Source organism: Sinohyriopsis cumingii, chromosome 1 (genome assembly GCF_028554795.1).
Source record: "Sinohyriopsis cumingii isolate HCF-2022 chromosome 1, ASM2855479v2, whole genome shotgun sequence".
NCBI lineage: Eukaryota > Metazoa > Mollusca > Bivalvia > Unionida > Unionidae > Sinohyriopsis > Sinohyriopsis cumingii.
Window position 1 is genome coordinate 151,198,299 of NC_142961.1, and position 22,254 is coordinate 151,220,552.

The 22,254-nt window shown below is 38.0% G+C and overlaps 2 protein-coding genes across 2 annotated transcripts; both read left to right on the forward strand.

Moving 5' to 3' along the window:
* Positions 1 to 2,321: 2,321 nt before the first annotated feature.
* On the forward strand, positions 2,322 to 4,014 carry LOC149808158 (uncharacterized). Its single transcript, XM_089964992.1, has 5 exons — positions 2,322 to 2,330; positions 2,752 to 2,931; positions 3,208 to 3,351; positions 3,488 to 3,617; positions 3,945 to 4,014. Exons 1-3 carry the CDS (start codon positions 2,322 to 2,324, stop codon positions 3,340 to 3,342), a joined length of 324 nt encoding a protein of 107 aa, XP_089821118.1. The 3' UTR covers positions 3,343 to 3,351; positions 3,488 to 3,617; positions 3,945 to 4,014.
* On the forward strand, positions 3,524 to 4,989 carry LOC149808159 (uncharacterized). Its single transcript, XM_089965114.1, has 3 exons — positions 3,524 to 3,617; positions 4,204 to 4,548; positions 4,715 to 4,989. The coding sequence occupies exons 1-3, from the start codon at positions 3,524 to 3,526 to the stop codon at positions 4,861 to 4,863; spliced, it is 588 nt and encodes a 195-aa protein (XP_089821240.1). The 3' UTR covers positions 4,864 to 4,989.
* Positions 4,990 to 22,254: the final 17,265 nt, after the last annotated feature.

Genomic DNA, 22,254 nt, shown 5'->3' on the forward strand with positions numbered 1-22,254 from the left:
GGAGGTTTCAACAGGAGTCATTGTTTTTTTAATCATGTTATCTTGATTTCTTTTTTCGCTTCGGTCTTTCACTCTTTCTTTTTATTTTTATTTTCGTCTCTTCTTCAGCTAAAATGTGTTTTGACCCCAGCTTTCATTTTGTCTCGTCTCGTAGTTGGGGAAATTATCAAAAGGCTTGGCACACATGCCAAGGAAGGAAACTATCTGAGTAGATTGAGTTTGAAACACATCTATTGTTTCTTTCACTTCCATGGCTGAAACGGTAACGGGTCAGAAAGGACCTGGACGGAAAAGGCCCGGGTCAGAAAGGACCTGGACGGAAACGGCCCGGGTGAAAGAGGACTGTTTACAAGATTGATTAATTTAAATAATAATAATAATAATAATAATAATAATAAAAATTACAATAATAATAATAATAATAATAATAATAATAATGATAAGAAGAAGAAGAAGAAGAAGAAGTAAAAGACAGCTTTTCTACAATACCCATATCTATTCACTTCTAAGTCAATGACATTTTTACATATATTACTAAAACACTGAGCTGATAAAACTCAAGCACTGGTTGGTGATGATTAACACCTATAAAAAAAATAAAGCACGGATAGCAAACAGCATATCTTTACCGATTACGCAGATTGTAGTACCGATATTACGAAAGAATAAGCAATCGCCTTGTACTTTTCACACTTCCTTTACCTGTTTTTTTGTTGTCCCAGATTTATTTAATATGTTAGGATTGTTGTTGTTGTTGTTGTTGTAGGGTTTAACGCCATTTGTCAGCACACGATAGGCTATACATGGCGGCCAGTATTAATGGTGGAGGAAGAACCCGGGAAAACCCCAGAAAGAACCACCGACCCACGAGAAGCTACTGGCAAGCTTTTTCACATACCCACATTGGCTGAATATGTTAGGAAACTTTGATAATCACAATTAAGACGCAACAACAAGTCTCTACAGTCACAACTCTTTCCCATGTCTCCGGTCTCAACAGCGCTTGATGTGTCATACGATTTTAAGAGGTTTTTGTAACGATTACTGAGACACTCCTTACTAAACGACCCGAGGCGATTATCTGTAAACTTCCTATAGGACCAGAAAACATCTACTCCCATAAGGTATATGCGCACGCGCAGCAACAAATACTAAGATAATTACAACATGTAATACCTATATAAACAGCAAAGTTTTACTGGTGATCACTGATTCGGGGGCTTATGGATTTATTTGTATGCTAACTTTATTACAATCTATTTATTCTAATTTTAGTATTGTTTTACTAAATTACCTGCTGTGCACAATTTATCTCAACGACAAACAATACATTTTTTTGGTACTTATTCTTTCATCTTGTTTCACCATAATCTGTTTTCCATACTCGTCTATCAATTTATTACGACAAATAAAATAGATAAGCAATTAGTATAATGGCGTAAGTTCACTGTATTCATTGTGCTCGGGAAGTTAGGCCACGACAGCATGCGACTGCTAGTGACGTGTGTGGGTTTTGGTAACATCGCACGTGCAACACTGGTAAGTACACTTTTAAATATATTCATAAAGTTTCATATTAATAAGACTATGCTTAAGCTGTAAAGGTAATATACAATATTGCCACCAATATCAGCCATATTTGATAACATATATGCGTTTTACCCTTAGAATTGGTTACAGTCGGTTATAGTATGTGAAACAATCGTAATGCTTAAAACACGCGCTTATGCACTAACTTTAAAAGTATATATATAATTTACATGTGTGAAAATCTTCATATTCACTTCTATGTGGCAAATCTTCAATTGGAACTGGGGGAGCACGAGTAAACACTTTTATTATTCTTACGTACTCGACCTTTTCTTGAAGTCACAAAAACTGCAATGAAACATATAAAGATGGCGGTGCAGGCCATTGCTAATAAACTTACCAATGAGACTTTTGCCTATTGCTGACTTTTACAACACAGGCACAAAAACTAAGAAACAGTTCTTTAGTTAAGAAAATTCTCTTTATTTAAGACAATTAAGACAATTCTCTGCTAATGATGGCGATATTTAGCTTCATGTGTTCCATTAAATCTCGTATGAATGTTTTGGCCTTTGCATGTTTTAATTGTACATCTTAGAGTATGAATCGAAAACATGTATCTAGCAAGATTATATAATAAATTATTTATTCTATGAATATCCTTGCTGGCGTACAGGGAGGCTATAAATAACAGAGGGGAAATTGGTTTTACATGCAGGCCATGCAGAAAACTGAATCAGGTATGATATAAAGCAAGTAAAATATAAGAAATCATTTTACCTCGTATGACCATGGCCATGGTATGTGAACACAACGACGAGCCGATGAACCTAAATTTGTTGTATATAAAAACGATTAAAATATAGTTGATTATTTCTCATAAAATTCACGGCGGTTATCCAGAAATGCTGCTGACAAGTCGTAACACTATTTTGTTCATGATGAGCGTTTATCGCGGCAAATGTTGCATTTAATAAATATACCTGAATCGTTTACAACAGGTTCCAGTGACCATAGGTGTATCCGAAGAAGACAAAGACGAGCCAGTAGAACCACCCTTTTTGGAATTAAGTGTAAGTGTTTAAACTTCATAAGGCGACACGAGGATTTTTAAGAATACTCGTAATAAGGTAAATAAAGAAATTGTCATATATGTTTAGTGTTTAATGATACGCTTGTGTTTACCTCCTTTGACAAAACATTACTACCTCTTTCTCAAAGGTGAGACGTGCTGCTAGAGAGCAACTATTCACACCAGCCTTGAAAATTGCCGAAGACGTTAATCTGGATAGTTCGGGACCAGATACAGTCTTTCTCCCAAAGAAGGCGCTTTTGAAAAGAGTTGCTAATAGAACCAGAGCGAAGCTACGTCCTGAAGAGCCAAGAACGTTGGACTTTGAAGTTTGTGGTTTTTATAGAACTCAGACAAATCTACAGTTAGATATAAATTTGCTATAAAATTTAAACTAATTGATTTATACATTTTTTTATAATGTTTGCTCGTTAATCTCACTGTCTGCTATCAAATTGTTGTTATTATTTTGGTGTTGAAGAAAAATGTTTTAAATCTAGTTTGTAATTAAGCTTTGATAGTTTAAATTGTGTTTCTTCTTGTAGTTGTGACTTGTTACATGAATGATATTGATAACAATTATCGATTTGTTCTGATTTTTACAGCTGAATGAGGACTTCATCAACGCTCATGAATTCTTGGTAGCATACATCAGAATGGATGGGGAACGGCACTCCCTGCTGGCAGCTGAATATCAGTTAGGACTTTTGCGAGAAGCGAAACGGTGGTACATGAATTGAACATTTAAGGTAAATCATTACGTTGTATTCTTTAGTTTTTGCTGTACGAGTACCAGTTATTGCTGAGCTACAGATTTTGTCGGTTTGTAATTTATAATAGCACGCATTAATAGCCTTGTTTAAAAAGTGTGATTACAACTTCCAGGTCCATGGTGAGCCATTCAGACAACAGGGTCAGTTCATGTCCATCCATGCCTTCATCGAAAGGAATGGCGCACAGGAGCAGTTGCCGCTTGTGGTTTGTCTAATGAGCCGGAAAACTAAGTCAGACTTCTGTAAGCCATTATGTTAAAGATTTCTTTCTCTCTACCTGTTACAAAATTCGTTGACATTTCCAGCATGTTTATTGGATAGATATAGTATAGATAGAAGAAACAGTAAGAGAATAAATACTCTCTGTAATGAGACTATGTCGTGATATCTCAGACTTGAAATACGTCTCTTGAATGTTCAACATTTTTTTCAGCATTTGTATTTCTTTCCACGAATTAAATGTTGAGTCAATGTTGAATGTTAGGTAAATGACGTTATGTAACCGCTGTAGAATTGATTATGACCAGCGCAATACGAACGCTGACCTCATTTCGATTCTTTGATTACAGGTGTTTCGTTCTATGCAGTCAAGGTTGGGACATGTATCGTTAGAAGGATTCGTACTGGACTTCGTAAAAGGTAAGCTGTTTATTAATAACATTAATGTAAATTGAAAATTGAACATTACTACTCAACAACACTAACAGTGCATGTCCGCAAAAATTAATGACATCACGAAATATCATTATGACACCGTATCACCTTTCACATACAATGGCTTCATACACAAACAATATCATGAAGGGATTTTTATTTGCATATTTTCAGGTGCATGGCTCGCCATCAAAGAGGCCTTTCCGGGCGTCGAACTTAAGGACTGTGCCTTCCACTGGTCCCAGGCAGTATGGCGACACGTTCAGTCTTTTGGATTGGCAGAAACGTATATGCGACGAGAGGGTCTTCACTCCTTCGTTCGTCAAGTGCTGGCCCTTCAGTTCCTGCCCAGCGCTCATATACGTCAAGCAGTGCAGATGCTGCAGATTAAGGCTACAACCGATGCTACACGGACCCTTATCGGGTACCTCCGCAGGCAGTGGCTGGATAGCCCAGTGCTTCCATCTGAGACCTGGTCAGTATACCGCCAAAAAGTACGAACGAACAACGACGTTGAAGGTAAACACAGCAAAAATAAAGCATATCAGTAAAAAAACAAAAACATTAGTCTATTAATATGCATGGCATAATTCGCAGTATCATTTTAATATTTATACATGATGGTATATAACATTTTTTAGTACGTGTACAAATCAATTGTTCGTTATCTGTTATACATTTTCAGGCTGGCACCATCGTCTAAATTCAAGGGCAGTACACATAGTACTTGGCATCTACCAGTTAGTGCCACTACTGCGGAGGGAGGCCGATCTGTTACGCTTAGCCGTCCAGTGTAACGACCTAGGACGTGAGAGACGAAGCTACACATTTTAAAATTCATTCAGCACACTTTGGGACCAGTACATGCAGCACGAGATCAAAACCTCTAAGTTTTAGCTTCGTCGGCGAGCTGTATAATCTCAGAGTATAAGTATAAACACTGTAGCAACAACACCGAGTTACCACGCAACCAGGAAATCGGGAAAAATTCAGGAGAATTTGTTTCCGACTTTAAAAAGTATTTAAATTTCGCAAATATTGATGAAAGTCTGTAATTACCCAGGCATTTACCGCCACACTTGACGCCCGAAATAATCAAGTAATTATGTCGTAACTAAACTAAACTGATCATGAGTTAAATTTATCGGGTTCTAACATGGTGGTGGCAAAGCGTTGCCGCTGACTGGATGGCATAAAAAAAATTTAAACTTGTTAGATCGAATGATACAAACATGAAATCAATATGAAACTTACTTATTTTATCAGGAATTGTGAGCATTAAAATCGTTATGTATTTATTCTGCGGAAAGACTTGATTAAACTACGTCGTTGATGAAATGTGGCCTGGTACTTATGATTTGCATTGCTAGTGGCATGAATACACAAATCTAACAACCCACACTTTCAAAAGTTGTAGAGAAAAAAAAATATTAAATGAAAATCATATACTGGTTGTAATAAAAATACAAAATCGAAAGATTAAAAAATTCTACAAATTTATATATTCCGAGAACAACTTCTGTGAGTTTTGTTGTATCACGTGACTATTGGACTTCCGATATCGTCATTAACGACATAATGATTATAATAAATGCCATTTCTGAGAAAATAAATAATTTTCCTATAGATTTCATGCAGATATGAATCGACATGACATAATTTTAAATATTATAGGCCCGCTGGTAAGCGACTACCATACCAAATTTTCGATATGCAGATGCAATGACCCCACACCCCAACATAAATGTCCAAATTTGAAAAAATGGGGTGGGAATATTTGGAGGAAATTCGGATTTGAAAACGGAATGCTCTTCCTTTTAAGCCAAACATGTATTCCTAATTGTTGATTCTAAGAGTTGAAATGAGAAATTGTCGTCCCTTGTATTATATATTTAAAGACGATACCAGCCCTGTATCAATACAGGTTTGGGGACTGAGTTTAACAAATTACAAGAAGACAAGTTGATTTTGCAGAAAATTAAGTCCTTGTTTATACAACAGTATATAATTTTGATTGTTTTTTTTGTCAAAATTTAAATCAAGATTTTTGAAAATATATTTAATGATGGATTTTTAACCAAATTATTTTAAGAAGATTAGGTTGTTTGAAAGCCCTGTTTGGGATTTTACTGGGACAAATAAATTCCGGATTAAACTCTTTTCGTTACAAGATAAGATTCATATTATTTGCATTTATTGTTTTTTTTTTTTTAAATATATACTGCAATAGGAAATGTTACTTTCTATGAGATGCATATATATATATATATATATATATATATATATATATATATATATATATATATATATATATATATAATTCTTTAGAATTAAAGGTTTGAAAAGAAACAAAACATAATTTATGTTCATTATGTTGTTCCCACTTAGCAGCGTAATGCAGCAAAATAAAGTTAGAATTTGTATTCTGGACACTGAAATGACTTTACATGCCAATTTATAGGTATTTAATCCAAATTTTTTTGGATGATCATCGTTTCAGACTTTGATGTTTTATGAGAGCCTTGAAATAGAAACATATTTAGATTTAGAAAATGCATGTTTTATAATCTAAAAAGTTCTTTAATTTTATTCAGTAATGGTCATATGTGAACGTTGAAAAATAAGTTCATCCTGGAAAAACCCATAGAAATGACAGAAATTTATCTTTAGAAAAGCTTAATAACCGTGAACATCATTACTACATCTCTCTGTTATTCCAGGATTGCATCCTATATCGTAATATTAACGTCGGCAGCCACTGTTGTGCAATTTTGTTAAGTTATTTGGTTGAAAAGTGAATACATATGTATGCATGTTTTTATAGTTCGGTTATTATTTGTTGCTGTTATTGTAGAATTGTTTAATATATTTTGCTGTTAAATTTATTTGACAGACATAACGATCAATATTGTTGTAGTATTTGATATTAGATTTTAATGTTCATGTATTAGCAAAAATGATTGTTATTATTAAAAGATTTATAAACCTGAAACGGCAATAGCGTTTGTCTTTTTCTTTTGCTTATGCTAGTTACACATCTTTTATTATTTTTCTCTTTATAACCCATCATGCAAATTTATGTTGTTAATTTTTGAATAAATAACCTCTTAATTCTTATTCTATTGTGACTTGACTTTCATTGCAACCACAACGCGAAAAAGGTGCCTACAAGGCACAGAATGTAACAAATGTCTATACGCACGTGTTGGCATCCGTTAGTCTCGAGAAACGATGTAACTGCGCCCATGAGAGATATCCCGGTTGGTGCTTGTGAAGCGTCTGCTGTGGCTATGTAGTCCAACGCGGGAGTGGCAGTCCTTGCTACAATTGCTGCATTTGAAGGTTGCGTCTGGTGTTGGTTGGAGCTGCTTCTTCTTCCTCTGCGATCGTCTTTCATCAGCTAGCAAGCGTAGCTTGTCCTCTCCGGCTTTCAGACCAGTGATCAGAGCATGGCGCCAGCTTGATCTGTCTAGAGCGAGCTCTTCCCAGGTGTTGACATGGATGTCAAGGGCTTTCATGTCGTGCTTGCAGACATCCTTGAAGCGGAGATATGGCCGTCCGATCGACCTTTTGCCAGAGGCGAGTTCCGAATAAAAAAATCATTAGGGGATCCGTCCGGCATCCATCCGACGTACATGGCCCAGCCATCTGACGCGACGTTGGCGGAGGAGTGTAACTATTCTGAGAATCTTGGCAGGCTGGAGCACCTTGTTGTTTGTTACTCGATCGCTCCAGATGATCCCGAGTATGCGTCGCAGGCATCGCATGCGAAATGCACTAAGTCTTTTCTCTTGTGAGGCGTACAGAGTCCAGGTTTCAGTGGCGTACATGAGAATGCTTAGCCCACAGACACGGTACACGGTGATCTTAGTGTTCAGGGTCAGCATGCTGTTGTTCCACACTCTCTGCGACAAACTGGAGAGTTGTTGATGCCTTTCCGATCCACTTGTTGAACTCAGCATCGAGCGAGAGGTTGTTGGTGATGGTAGAGCCGAGGTACAAGAACTGACTGACCACCTCAAGTTCGTAGTTGTTGATGATGATGCTTGTGGGGAGGGGGGTCCACGTCACGAGCCATCACGTTTGCTTTCTTTAGGCCTATGGTTAATGCAAATTCATCGCATGCTTTAGCAAAGCGGTCCATCAGACGCTGAAGCTCAGCTTCTGTGTGGGTGGCTAGAGCAGAATCGTCTGCGAAGATCATGTCCCTGATTGTGACTTCACGCACTTTGCTCTTTGCCTTCAGTCGTGCCAGGTTGAACAGTCTGCCGTCTGATAGCGTGTGCAGGTAAATCCCTTCTGTGGACGTCCCAAAGGCGTGCTTGAGCAGAACTGCGAAGAAGATGCCGAAGAGCGTTGGGGCAAGAACGCAGCCCTGTTTAACTCCACTGCCGACGTCAAAGAGGTCGGATGTTGAGCCATAGTACTGCACTGTGCCTTTCATGTCATCGTGGAAGGACTGGATCATGCTTAGCAGCTTTGTAAGGCAACCAATTTTCGCCAAGATTGTGAAGAGTCCGTCTCTGCTGACCAGATCGAATGCCTTGGTGAGGTCTATAAAGGCCAGGAAGAGGGGTCTGTGTTGTTCTCTGCATTTTTCCTGCAGTTGCCTGACGGAGAAGATAATTGTCGATTGTGGACCTCTCTGTGCGGAACCGGCACTGCGACTCTGGGTACACTCTGTCAGCAAGCGTCTGCAGTCTGTTCAGGATGACGTGTGCGAGAACTTTACCCACGATGCTGAGAAGTGATATGCCCTTGTAGTTGTTGCAGTCGCTTCTGTCGCCCTTGTCTTGTACAGGGTTAAGATGTTAGCGTCTCTCATGTCCTGAGGCACTACACCCTCGTCCCAGCACTGGTAGAGGAGGTCGTGCAGGTGTGTGATCAGCCCGCTACATCCGCACTTGATGAGTTCTGCTGAGATGCCATCCTTTCCTGGGGCTTTACCTAAGGACAGTTTCTCTAAGGCCTTCTTTAGTTCGGCTACAGTAGGTTTCTCGTCCAGTTCGGCCATGAGAGGGAGGTTTTCAATGGCTTTGAGGGCATCATTGGTCACCTGGTTCTCGTTCGAGTACAGTTCAGAGTAATATTCCACCCAACGCTTCATCTTTTTGCCCTTGTTGTGGATGGTATAGCCTGTGGCAGACTTCAGTGGTGCTGTCACTTTGTTCGTGGGACCCATTGCTTTCTTTATGCTATTGTACATGCCTCTGATGTTTCCGATATCTGCTGATGACTGGATGTTCTGACAGAGCTGAAGCCAGTATTCATTGGCACACTGCCGTGCTAATCTCTGCACTTGCTTCTGGTAGACCTGTATGCCTGTAGTGTCTACTGGTAGGGAAATCGCTTGTATTGCAGGTGAGCACTGCGACGCTCTTCTATGGCTGGCATGAGTGTGGCAGTTTCAGCCTCAAACCAGTCATTGTTCTTTGATTGCTTCTTACCAAAGATCCGTGTGGCTGTGCTGTACACAGTCTCTCTGATGTGATCCCATCTTTCTTTGGCACTGCCGTTGGGGGGTTCTGAATCAAACGTCTTGGAAAGAGCATAGGTGAATTCCTCAGCTTTGTTCGGATATGATGTTTTGCTCACATCAATGCGTGGTTTGCCCTCTTGCCTTCAGCGGTGGATCTTCTTCGGCTGAAGCTTTATTTTGCAGCACACCAGCGAGTGGTCGGTGTCGCAGTCAGCACTGTGGAAGTACGGATAAGAAGCACACCTTTATGGCTGACCGTCTTGTAATGAATAAGTACAGCTGGTGCCAGTGTTTAGACCGGGGATGCCTCCAAGACACTTCATGCTGTGGCTTTATCTGAAAGAATGATTTGGTGATACTGAGGTCGTGGTATGAGCACATCTCTAGAAGGCGCTGCCCATTCTCATTCATCTTCCCAACACCAAACATGCCAAGACAGGAGGGCCAAGAGTCATGGTCGGCACTCACCCTAGTATCGAAGTCGCCCAGCAAAATCAAGTTCTCTTCCTTAGGAATTTTGTCGATGAGCGATCTTAACTCATCGTAAAACCCATCCTTGGTATCTGTGGAGGATCTTAGTTTGGTAGCGTAAACACTGATCAGGTTGACAGACCCGTTTGTGGTGTGGAGGCGGAGGGATAGCAGTCTTCCATTTTCTTGTTGGCAGGGTTCTATCATCCCCAGCAGTGTTCCAGACAGCTAATCCAACACCAAACTATCTGGCTTCATCGGCGCTCTTTCTTTGCCAGAAGAATGTGTAGTTCTTTTTTCTGAGGGACCCGGAATCTGGTAGTCGTGTCTCCTGTAGTGAGGCGATGTTGACCTGGAGTCTTGCAAGTTCGTCGTTGATGACTGAAGTCTTTCGAACATCACTGATTGTCTGGAGATCATCTGAAAGCACAGTAAGCATGGTCCGGACATTCCAGGTACCTAGCTTGAGGATTGAAGTTTCCTTGTTGGTTTTCTTTTATTTCTTGGTGCAGTAGTTGCAGTCCGCTTGTCAGATACTCAAGTACCTTAAGCCTTACGCACCCAGCAAGGCAGGAGAACTGTGGCGGGACGGCGCCTTATTGGCTGGGAGCTGTCCAGTTTGAGGCGGGCGGTAGCTGTCCAGTGAAACCTGTTGGTCTCTCCCACTGTCAGAAGCAACCCCTGGCGTCTGGCTCTACGCCAATCGAGCTGTGACTTATAACCGGTAAACTGCTGCTTCCCGTATTGTGTCGACGGTGTGGAGCGAAGCTGGAGTGTTCTCTCCAGGGCGCAAGCCTGGGCAGGGTGATATGGAGAATCAACTGTTGCCCATGCAGCTGATCTCCCCTCTCCACGCAGCTGATGGATCCATAGGAAAGGGCAAGCCGATACGTCATGGCACCAGCTGCGTCGCAGGAGTTGCCGAGATGACACTGAAATCAATGCCAAGTCGCCTTAGGGACTCCGCATACACATGAATTAACAATATTGAATGTATGTGAAACAGGAAGAGTCAATAGTCTTCGCAAATGAAAATATTCATCCAACATTAATGAAATCGTCATTACTTAATTAAGGGATTACCATGACAAAGTTGGCATGCACAACCCACACGTGGGTGACACTAACTCGTATTCAGTCTTGATATGTTATAACAAAGATAGTATTGATTCGCTTTACATACAATGTTTTCTAACACAAACAGTATTTGCCTTCTTTTTTCATTTTACATAGAACATGTAGTAGCGTGTCGCAATTATTTTCATGATCACTTAACTGACATTTACCAGTAAAACAAGGATTTGATATTTACGTGTTAGTTACTTTTATTAGACATGATACTAGTAATTGGTAATTAATACATAAATGGGCCTTTTTGAGTAGGGCCTTTTCGGGCACTAGTCCGTTTTCGTCGAAGGCCTTTTGGTACCGGTCCGTTTTGACCCGTAACCACTGAAAATGTGCTTGTCGTCACCTTGAGAGAGCATGCTGCTTTTGTTGCTTTTTGTCCGATAAATATGTTCTATCCATCAATGATAACTCTTGTTGTAAGTTTGACATCTTGCTGAGATTAGGATTAGGAGGTAAGTGAGGTATCCGTTGTTTGCACCAACAACGGAGTTCCATCCACTGTTTGTAAGTAATGAAACTTTTTTTCGTCCTTCCATTTGATTCACTGGTACGGGTCTCATGCCCTTCCAGCAAGGTATGTCCTTATTATGTTCGCCTCACTAATCTTGCTAAAAGAGGAGCAAGCATCCTTCCAAACAAGGGAGCAGCTACGTTTAACAAGGACCTGTCAACATGGTGAAAAATCGTCCTCGCTGAGCGAGCACTTTTTCTTTCGACTGCAATTGTCCTTTTCACCATTTGTCGAAGAAGGTGATACTCTCGTCCTAATCGCTCTTTCTATTTCTTGAGCAAAATAATCATTCCTTTCAAGACGTTCAGATAAATTTCACAGACCGTATCGATGATTTGTTGGGTGTTTTTTATTATCTGTTGTTTGCATCGGTGGTTTGTCAAGACATTACAGCATTGAGCTAAACGAAAAGGGAAGTTTGCTTTTTGGAAGACATTTATGGACGCGATCGACAATGATGTGAAATTTGAGAGGAAGACATCCTTGTTTAGACAAACTAAAAGGAATTTTAACACATTTCTTTTTCTTTTGTACTAGAATTCCTCCCCAATGATTGTCGTACTACTACCAACTTTAGTATGGGCAGCACTTGACGAGGAGGTGCTCTCAGTGGACTAAATCGTGCTAGTTCTTGTTTAGATGAATCCAATAAACCTTGAAAGATAACTGTTCTTCCTTGTGGTTTTCTCTTTGGAGATGGCATCGTTTTGGCTGCAGCAGCGTTAGGTAGAGACGTAGCAGAATAATTCGTCCCGGAGAAGAAGCCGAATGTCTTTAGAGATGGGTTTCCATTTATTTTATATGATTGGGAACCACATGTCCTAAATCAGGTAGAAGAGGAAGGAGAAAGGATTACAGTGGAATGATTCTATGATGACGCTCCTGCTTAAATTGCTTTAAGTAACTTTTTTGAAGGCGTAGTTTTCGTCTTGGCTTTCTTCTTCTTTGTGGGAGATGTGAGGTGTATACTTGCTGCACAACTCATTTTTTATTTTTCGTTTTACGGATTTGTGAATAGATTTTACTATTTTAGCTACGACATTGGGATCCCATCGTAGAAATGAACGATCGACGAGATCACAGAGAGATTCATTTCTACATGGTTTCAAGATGATTTATGCTTTACTTTTAGTATCGATTCTTCGATCAGATAGTTGCTACTGTATACTTTGTTTTGTTTATTTGTCTTGAAAAAGGCGACGACGAATATAAATGATACATTGTGGCAACTGAATTGCTTTCAGTGTAGACCATAGTTAGCGTTTGGGAGACTGACTTCTAAAACTGCGAATACACTTTTGCATTTTTATCGCGACTAACGAATAAAGTACACGAATACATTTTTGTGTCTATAAGAAAGGCATAAATACACATGCGTTCAGTAATGACACAGGCCGGAGTCCGCACAAAATGTATCGGCGTGCCTCATGCAGCTCGCAGGCCTATGTTGTGTACACCTGACGTAAGAGAATACACTCCTGCAGTTGCAGTTGCAGCCAATGAAGATGGAAGATCCACAACATTCGCGCTAGTCAGAGGATTAAGGCGTCATTCCAAAATGCACATTCAACAGGACTTCTGAGCAATACTCTCGAGACAAAAGTGACGATCTGTTATGAATGTCAAGAAAATGATTTTGGGCAAGAAAAGAAAACAAAACCTGCATGACAGGAGAAACGAGAAACAAACGTAATAACACCACTGTCAAAACATAAAACATTGGTTTTCCCATTAGTGCCCATGAATACGAAGAAAAGAAAAGAAGAATTATGAGATTTCCGCAGAAACAGAAGAAGCCATTGTAGTAAGTAAATTAAATAAGGCGAAACAAGTATAAGAATCTAAGTAAAAAACGGAAGAAACCACGCCAGCGAAGAAATTCGAAAAGACAAGACTGTAAAATGAAAACAAAAATGGACGTTTATGATGTGTTTTGACATTCATTGAGGTTCTGATTAAAGCGAATATACAAAATGATATGTGTATTTACGTCTTGATAAGTGTTTTTCTCTTTTATAGTATTGGTAAGATGTTCACTCATATTTTTGTGATGAGATTTGGTTTAATCCGGTACCTTGGAACGTTTCCTAGGGTGACTTTTCTTTACAGGTGTAAGATTAGAAGTATTAAAATACAGAAGCTTCCGGTGGGTTCGACGACTAGGCCTCCATCTGAGGTGTCCTCCCATAGACACCTCACCTGTCTTTTACGGTTGGATTTGGCAATTCGTCGCACCCATTCGTTTTCAAAGCTTGAACGTCTGATCCGCCTATAAGTGATCTGTTAGTAGGTGTCCTTGGGCGACAAAACAGAATAAGGTTCTGAAACCGAGTATAATGCTATTGCGGATGTTCTCATCCTAACGCTTAAAATCTTGCTCGAGAACCGACAAGAACCTCGTTCTCGTGATGCAGACCCACACAGCCACTGAGGCAGGAGTAGACAAGAATAAAGATGGCGAAAGATGTTGAGCACTGCTCCGCCATGTTTTTAGTCAGCAATCAAAATGAGTTAGGGGGAGTACATTCGGGCACAATTGAGAACCAATGAAAACGTGTTCTTGGTGTTTGGGTGAAATCCCAAAACAGGTTACCCAAAGTTCTTTCTTGTTCTTCTTGCCATAACGTCGAAAACATTGCTCGATAGCCGTCTTTAAGTGACCCGGATTTTTCAAAACCTCACCCAAACGCCAACAACACGTTTACAGATGTTACAGAGCTTGCTGGCCCTAATAATCGAATTGATCTCGGCACAAGCGTGCGTGTATTAATGCGCAAAGTGGAATCATAATGGTCTAGATGACCCAGTGTTCAAACTGCCTTCCGGCAGCGATATATTTGTAAAGGGTATTAGTTGTAAGGGGCGTGGATATCTTTTGATCCAACATAACCTTTAAACGTCAAGGCGGTCACGATCAGGAATATATGAGAACTTCTTCTTGGCATTTAGTCAAGAATAACAAGCAATTCCCAAAAGACCGCTCAATGTTTCGAGTTTACAATCTCCCCGCCCCAGAAATCCTGTCTCTCACCTAGTAAATATCAATAAATTAAGTAATACCTCCCTTCTCATTTTAACGCACTAGTTATATTATGTGTGTCATAATATCTCTTAATTTAAAATATAATTGCTCCGATTGACCTAAGCTAATACTCGACCCGCTGGAAAACTCGCTACACAAACTTATGAAGCGAAAAATCAAGAGCAGCAGACTTCCTGGTACCAGCTTAATGTTCATCGAACTGTCAGCAATCTATTTTTGGTCCCTAAATAAACCAATTAAACTGCTTGTTATAAATAACAATGAGCGTAATCAAGAAAGAAAAAACATGAATGCTTTGTTCCGGAAGCAAAATTATCTGTTATTGAGAGAACGTGAAAATTGGCCCTTATGCATGTAATAAAATTCAGATTGTTGTTGTCGTTGTGGGGTTTAACGCCATTTTTCAGCACACGATAGGCTATACATGGCGGCCAGTATTACTGGTGGAGGAAGAACCCGGAAAACCCCGGAAAGAACCACCGACCCACGAGAAGCTACTGGCAAACTTTCTCACATGCCCACATTGGCTGAATCTTAGACTCGAACCGCCGCAGACAGAGGTGAGATGGCAGTGATCCGTAACGAAGAGCGCTTTAGACCACTCGGCCACTCGGGGCCCCCAAAATTCAGATTGATTACAAGGTATGTCCATTGGATGAATTGTCAATATTAAGTTGATGAAATGTTTGGTTGGTTAGAATACTGAACATGCACTGAACGGAAGTTGATCTACTGGAATAATAAATTCATCTATGTTTGACATCACATGTTTTATCCAACAGTAAACAAACAAATATAAGAAGAACAAGAAAGGACAAAAAATAAAACAGAAGAAAGAAAACTCAACAATATACCCCCAAAATGTATTTTTTTTAATCTAGTTTTGTCTCTTGTATATGAAAAGAAAAGATTCTGTAAAATTTAGAATTAGCGGTGTTATTGTTTTGAAATGTAATCAAAGACTAGCAATGAGAGAAGTACCTAATGATAATATACATAGGTAAATAATTCCAGATAAAAACAGATCTCACGGTAAATGGTATGGTGATGTATACCATATACCATAATATGTTGGGTCTCTCTTTTGGAGACATGAGGAAACTCGACGATTGAGCCATATGCACTGGTGGCTGATACGTTTACATTTATGTACAGTGTGCACTTGAAATGAGTGAGCAAAAGATCCTATTGTTGGATAGATTGAGTATTTTGCTTTGTTAGATGATTTATGCTTTATCCTTGATTTCCTTTATGTCAGATAAATTTCACATCGCACAAAATATATCTTATTAAGTGTCTCTTTTCAGTTTATATTGATATTTTATAATGGACAAACTGGTGTGAATCAGTCATGAATGCTTTATAGAGTAATGATGAGAACCGTCCCAGATTCGTGTAATCATTCTTTTTGTAGATAGAGACTAGCACAAACTTAGTTATCATCTTGTCCTGTACAGTTTTTCTTACCGTATAATGTTATTTAAAGTTAAACATGATCTAATTATGCATACACATACATGACTAGTATAGTAATGCTTGTATCAAAATGCTTTTAAAGATGCCATATCATGAATTGAACATTTCCGTGTAAATTGGGATGATCCCTGGTACTTGACTGAAATAGAATAGCATAGCTGTGTACCAGTATTTGACACTTGGTTGTGTGAAAGCCAATATCTAAACAATTCAGTGTCTTGTAGACTGACGAGTAACTTTTTCAACGACATGGTATACCCTTCGTCTGAGCAAGACTGAGTCATTCACCTTTCATCAGTAAGTGTATTGTATTTTTCCTTGTTTTCACGCCTTATTAAAGTACAATAGGACATTTCTTCTTATGCTTATATGAACATAATAATCTTTCATTTGTTATGGCCACAAACTAAGTAACAGAAAGAAGCAAAACCACCATGTTTTGTAAAACTTAACAAGCAAAAAATTTAATTGTCAAAGTAATACATAAAAATGTGAGACGAACTTATAGTATTATGAAATGAATTCATAATTATCCTGATTAAGTTCTATAAAAGTCCTAACTGAATGAAAAGGTTGGTATAAATTTCAAAACCGAAAATGCACAGGTCAGTCAAGAATCGTGACGTAGTCAAGATGGCGTCCGGAACTTCTTGGAAAAATTCTCAAGAGTTCCAAAATAACAGTATAGTCCAAATAATCAGCAATTTCCAATGAACAATCGAAAAAATGTTTTTCCGCTCGAAAAGTATATACGTACAACATCAAGCACGTCAGCAGACTTACAATAAGAACACAAGAAATGAAGACTACAAAACTAGAATGAATCTGATTGCTCAGTTCTTTCATTATAAACACCTTCTGCTGAGACTATATATCACAATATACAACTCGCGACGATCGTATTACTCATTTCACCTGAAACGTGCCTATTCACGTGACCTAGCCCAAGCAAATGGAAGTTACTAAATTCCTCTAAAATCGTAAAAAAACAACAGCCAATGAAACATTAAGCCAAATACATCATTAAGTCTTATTATTACGATTATTACTGGTAATTGTCATCACATACGTCAGCATATATTTATAGATCCTACGTAATTTTCTGCTCTTAAAAGACTCGGATCACGTAGCCAAAAACTAACTAAAGATATTCTGTAAAATTTACAACCGTTAATAAATATTACAAAAAAATGAAATAATATCATGTACCAGGATTTACAAGAAATATGGATACACATAAGAATTATGTGTACAATTTCTTATCATTCTTGCTATGAGTGCATAATAAGGTCTTACACAACTAGGAAATTTCTATTCGATTGTAGAATGCGTTATGTGTATCCAGTCTGTTATACTACACGAAGCGACAGAGTCAGCAATTATAAAATTTCACATTAAAAATATCTTGTTGAGTCAATGAGATCCAAGATAACCCCATGACCTCTTTTTGATATGAGGCCATTAAACAAGCATGAGTCAATGAGCTCCAGGATCACCCCATATCCTCTTGTTGAAATGAGGCCAATTAACAAGCCCATGTCTAAGAGACCGAGGATCACCCCATAACCTCTTGTTGATATGAGACCATTTAACAAGCCTAAGTCAGAGAGTTCCAGGATCACCCATAACCTCTTGATGATATGAGATCATTATGCAGGCCTGAGTCAATGAGTTCTAGGAGCCACCCACGACCGCTTGTTGATATTAGGCAATTGACCAAGGTGGATCGTAACAAAATCAGAAATACCGCCTCTCGAGTGTTAAGAAACTCTTCCGACTAGATACGAGATCACTTCAGTAATATTCATGGATCTCGTGAAAGAGCCCTCGTTGTTGACATTATTAATAATTTTAACAAGTTTAATATAAAAACGTTGATCAATAACAGAATCACTGAAGTATTAACAGATAAAGCCAATCCGGTACAAGATCACTTCAATAATATGTGTGGATCATGCTCATAATTGTACTTGTCCAAGACTTTCAAAATTTCAGTCTACGTATCAATTTAAATCAAAATCGGATCAAAGTATGACTTCCAGAATGGTAACAATCTCAGTCAGATGTTAGCTTTCTTCGTTATTATTCCTGGATCCTGCTTATTAAGAATTCTCCCTCAGCCTCGATGACGTCAGCCCGTATTCCACGATGATGTCAGCCCGTATTCCACGTTTGACCGAGATAAGATCAGAAATTGTATAACCAGACTTTTAGCAAGCTCAGTCAGTCAAAAGCAACATCACCTCTTTAGTGATTTAAGCTCTCATGTTCCAAGCTTTCTCGTGTCTTTCACCTGCTAATTAGTAAGTAGTAGGACGGACGACGCTCGAGAAACTCAGACTATATCACAAGCTCACACGGCCTTACACACATGTAAGCAAAAACAATTAACATGTATCGTATTTTACTCATCCTAAACACTTTTTGATGGAGACGCTATTTCAATGTAAAAGTAACTTTTTTTGTTAATATTTGGCTTTCTTTCAGATCATGTTGTGTTGCTTTTTTTCTGGAAAGGTAGCATGTGATTATATTTTGTTGTTAAATTTAAATTTGCCGTATCCAGTATAACAGCGTGCTAGAGGTAGGTAGAGGTATAGAGTAAGTGTAACATCAAAATACGTAATTTATCATTTCTTCGTGCTATATATATATATATATATATATATATATATATATATATATATATATATATATATATATATATATATATTTATATATATATATAGAGAGAGAGAGAGAGAGAGTCTGTACACTGTATCATTCATGTACCACGAGATGAATATGACGAAACAAGGCTTGTTGAATTTCCTTTTCATAAAAGATTTATACGAGTAGCATATGAAAAATACTGCGTTCGCACCATACATATGTTTTATTTATATCACATACAAATTCACATACTAGCGTTTCCAGCGGAGTTAAGATTAATTGTGTATTGACGGAGGTTGGGAACTCTTACCATCCCTGCCCAGTGTGTCCCCTACAAAAGATAAGAGGATTCTTTCTTTTAGATATACTTTTCTCCTTCCGGTTACACTTTATATATATGGAAAATAAACTCAACAATACTCCCCCATAATGTGGTTTTTTTTTTCATACCTAGTCTTGTCTCTTGTATTTGAGAAGAAAATATTCTAAAAAATGTAGAATTAGCGGTGTTATTGTTTTGAAAGGTAAGCAAAGAAAGGCAATGAGAGAAGTTCCTAATGATAATAGACATATGTTAATAATTCCAGATAAAAGCCAAGCTCATACTAACTGGTATGGTGATGTATACCCTATACCATATACCAAAATATGTTGGGACTCTTTTTTTTATACATGAGGAAATCCTTTGATTGAGCAATATGCAGGAGTGGCTGATAATTTTACATTTATGCACATCATGCACTTGAAATGAGTGAGCAGAAGATCCTATTGAATAGCTAATGCTTTTGTAATCCAATACCTGATTCTCTCAAAGATTATATAAAACAACTTGGATTTATCAGTGTTGTTATTATTTTGAAAGAGACGCAAAGGCAGAAAAGGAGTGAAACAACCAATAATAATATACAAAATATGAATAATTCAAGATGAAAGTGTTCGTATGGCATCTCGTATGGGGATGTATGCCACATACCATATACCAAAGTATGTTGTGACTCTTTTTGGATACATAAGGTATTTCAGTCTTTGAGTCATACGCACGAATTGCTCATCATGTTGGCACTTATGCGCAAGATGCAGCTGAAGTTGTTGTTGTTGTTGTGGGTTTAACGCCATTTTTCAGCAGACGATAGGCTATGCATGGCGGCCAGTATTAATGGTAGAGGAAGAACCACCGACCCACGAGAAGCTACTATCAAGCTTTCTCACATACCCACATTGGCCGAATCCTACACTCGAACCCAAGCAGACAGAGGTGAGATGGCAGTGATCTGTAACGGAGGGCGCTTTTGACCACTCGGCCACTCGGGGCCCCTGCAGCTCAAGTAAGTAGAATATGCTTTATCAACGCTCATTCTTTTAAAAGATTTCTGCATATAGCTGTTTATATAGCTCCTGACTAGAATCCACCTAGGACGTTAGTGTGATGTTCTCTAGGAATGAATCAGAATATATTTTGTGAAATTCATTTTTTTTCCAGCATCATGTACAGCCTTTAGACTTTTAATTATGAAATAGGCTTTTGCTAATATTGTTTTGGCCTAAATTTCAAGTCCATATCTGGTAATAATATTATCAGATATGTATTGTCAAGTTATATCTATATTCTAAAAAGGTGAAAGAGAAACTGCATAATTTATGTGACTTGTATATAATGCTAGACTAGAGAATCTCTCTCTCTCTCTCTGATTATATTAATAAATAACAATGGCATGAACCCATAACGATTTTAATAAACATCATTTAACATGTACTTGTACCTAATTAATAAATGCGTTGTGAAATAAATAACATAAGGTTGTAACTGCTTGTATTGCTAGCTGTATGACAGATACATCTGTATTTGGGAAATTATTGCTATTTTAATGTATTTCGCTCCTTTAATAAAAGATAAAACATAAAAACATAACCTTTTTAATTCTAATTTGACTTTACATTTAAACCTGTATATGAATGTAATCACCTTTACAGCGTCAAATGTGCCCCAAAAGGCGCAGTATTTTGCCTTTAATAATAATACAATTGCTTATCCGTGACGGCAGAGAACTAGAAAAAAATCAAGGATGATGTCATTAACTCCGCCCATGACTGTCAGTTATCAGATCATGACTTCACATGACGATTCGAATAGCAGAAAGATTTGATAATTCCACCCTTGATCAATCAAGTTAACGAGTTTGTTTTAGGTATTAAAAATGGCCAACAATAACATTTAACACGCAATAATTAGGACGAACTTTAGTAAGATGAATTGTCTGAAATAGCATAAAATGGAACAAAACGTCCTGCCGAACAAACTTATCAGAGGAGAGTACAACTTGAACTGACGCAAAGAAATAAATAATTATCAGGCCTATGAAAATAAAGACTGAAGTTTTGAGAGAAGAATAGAAATATATATATATATATATATATATATATATATATATATATATATATATATATATATATATATATATATATAGAGTATTTGGATAGTTTCTGCATGTTTCAGTAGCATTTAAATATACTTTGGGACGTCTTCGGAAGTATTTGTATATATTTGGCAGTATTTTATATACATATGCATGCATCCAAGGATTAAAGCCAAAGGTAACGATGTATGCATATGTATCATACATTATATATGGTATGGCCAGTATATGGGTAGGAGAAATAAACATTTCTAGGAGAAATAAACACTAAATTACTAATTATAGCTAAAGGTCGAAGGTGTGCCCACAAATAAAAATTAACATTCTTCTAGAATATCGATATCTGCACATAATTATGCAAATTAGGAACATACTGTCCAGGGCTCTGTCGATAATTTCCGAGCAAATTATAATTGTAGATGTTCGTTACGTTTCGTACAAGAATTTCTAATTGCTTTAGTAATTTAAGGTATTTCCTTTTAACCCAGAACTTAATTTTGCAATGAATTTAAAAATTTCTGTATTAGTAAATGTATCACGTGCTTGTTTCTGGACAGTATTTGGGCATTATTGGGGTAGCTTTTGGGCAGTATTTGGGAGTATTTGGGTATACTTGGGCAGTATTTGTGTATTATTTGAGTGTATTTGGGTGCCACCACCCAAAATAAAAACAAAAAAAGAAAGATCAGTAACAGGTGCAAAAGTGACCTTGTCAAAAGCTTGACCAATACATAAGTCAGCTAAAGGAACGATTTCATGATCAGCTTCAAGTTATAGTAACTGCACAAGCATGGTATAAACCAAGGATTTCGTTTTCAATGGGATCGACCTTTTTGATCCAAACAAGTCTGGTCAGATACAAGTGGGTTAACTACAACCCTAAATAGCAATAAATGAACACCCTCAATTGGCAAGGAAATCACAGCGCCGATTGTCACTGGTCCTGAAACTAAGTCTGATGTTAAATTAACACCATGAAGTCGAATTTGAATAAAACCCCACTCTACTCCCTGAACAAGAACGCTTTCAGAAGAAGAAGACTTATCGA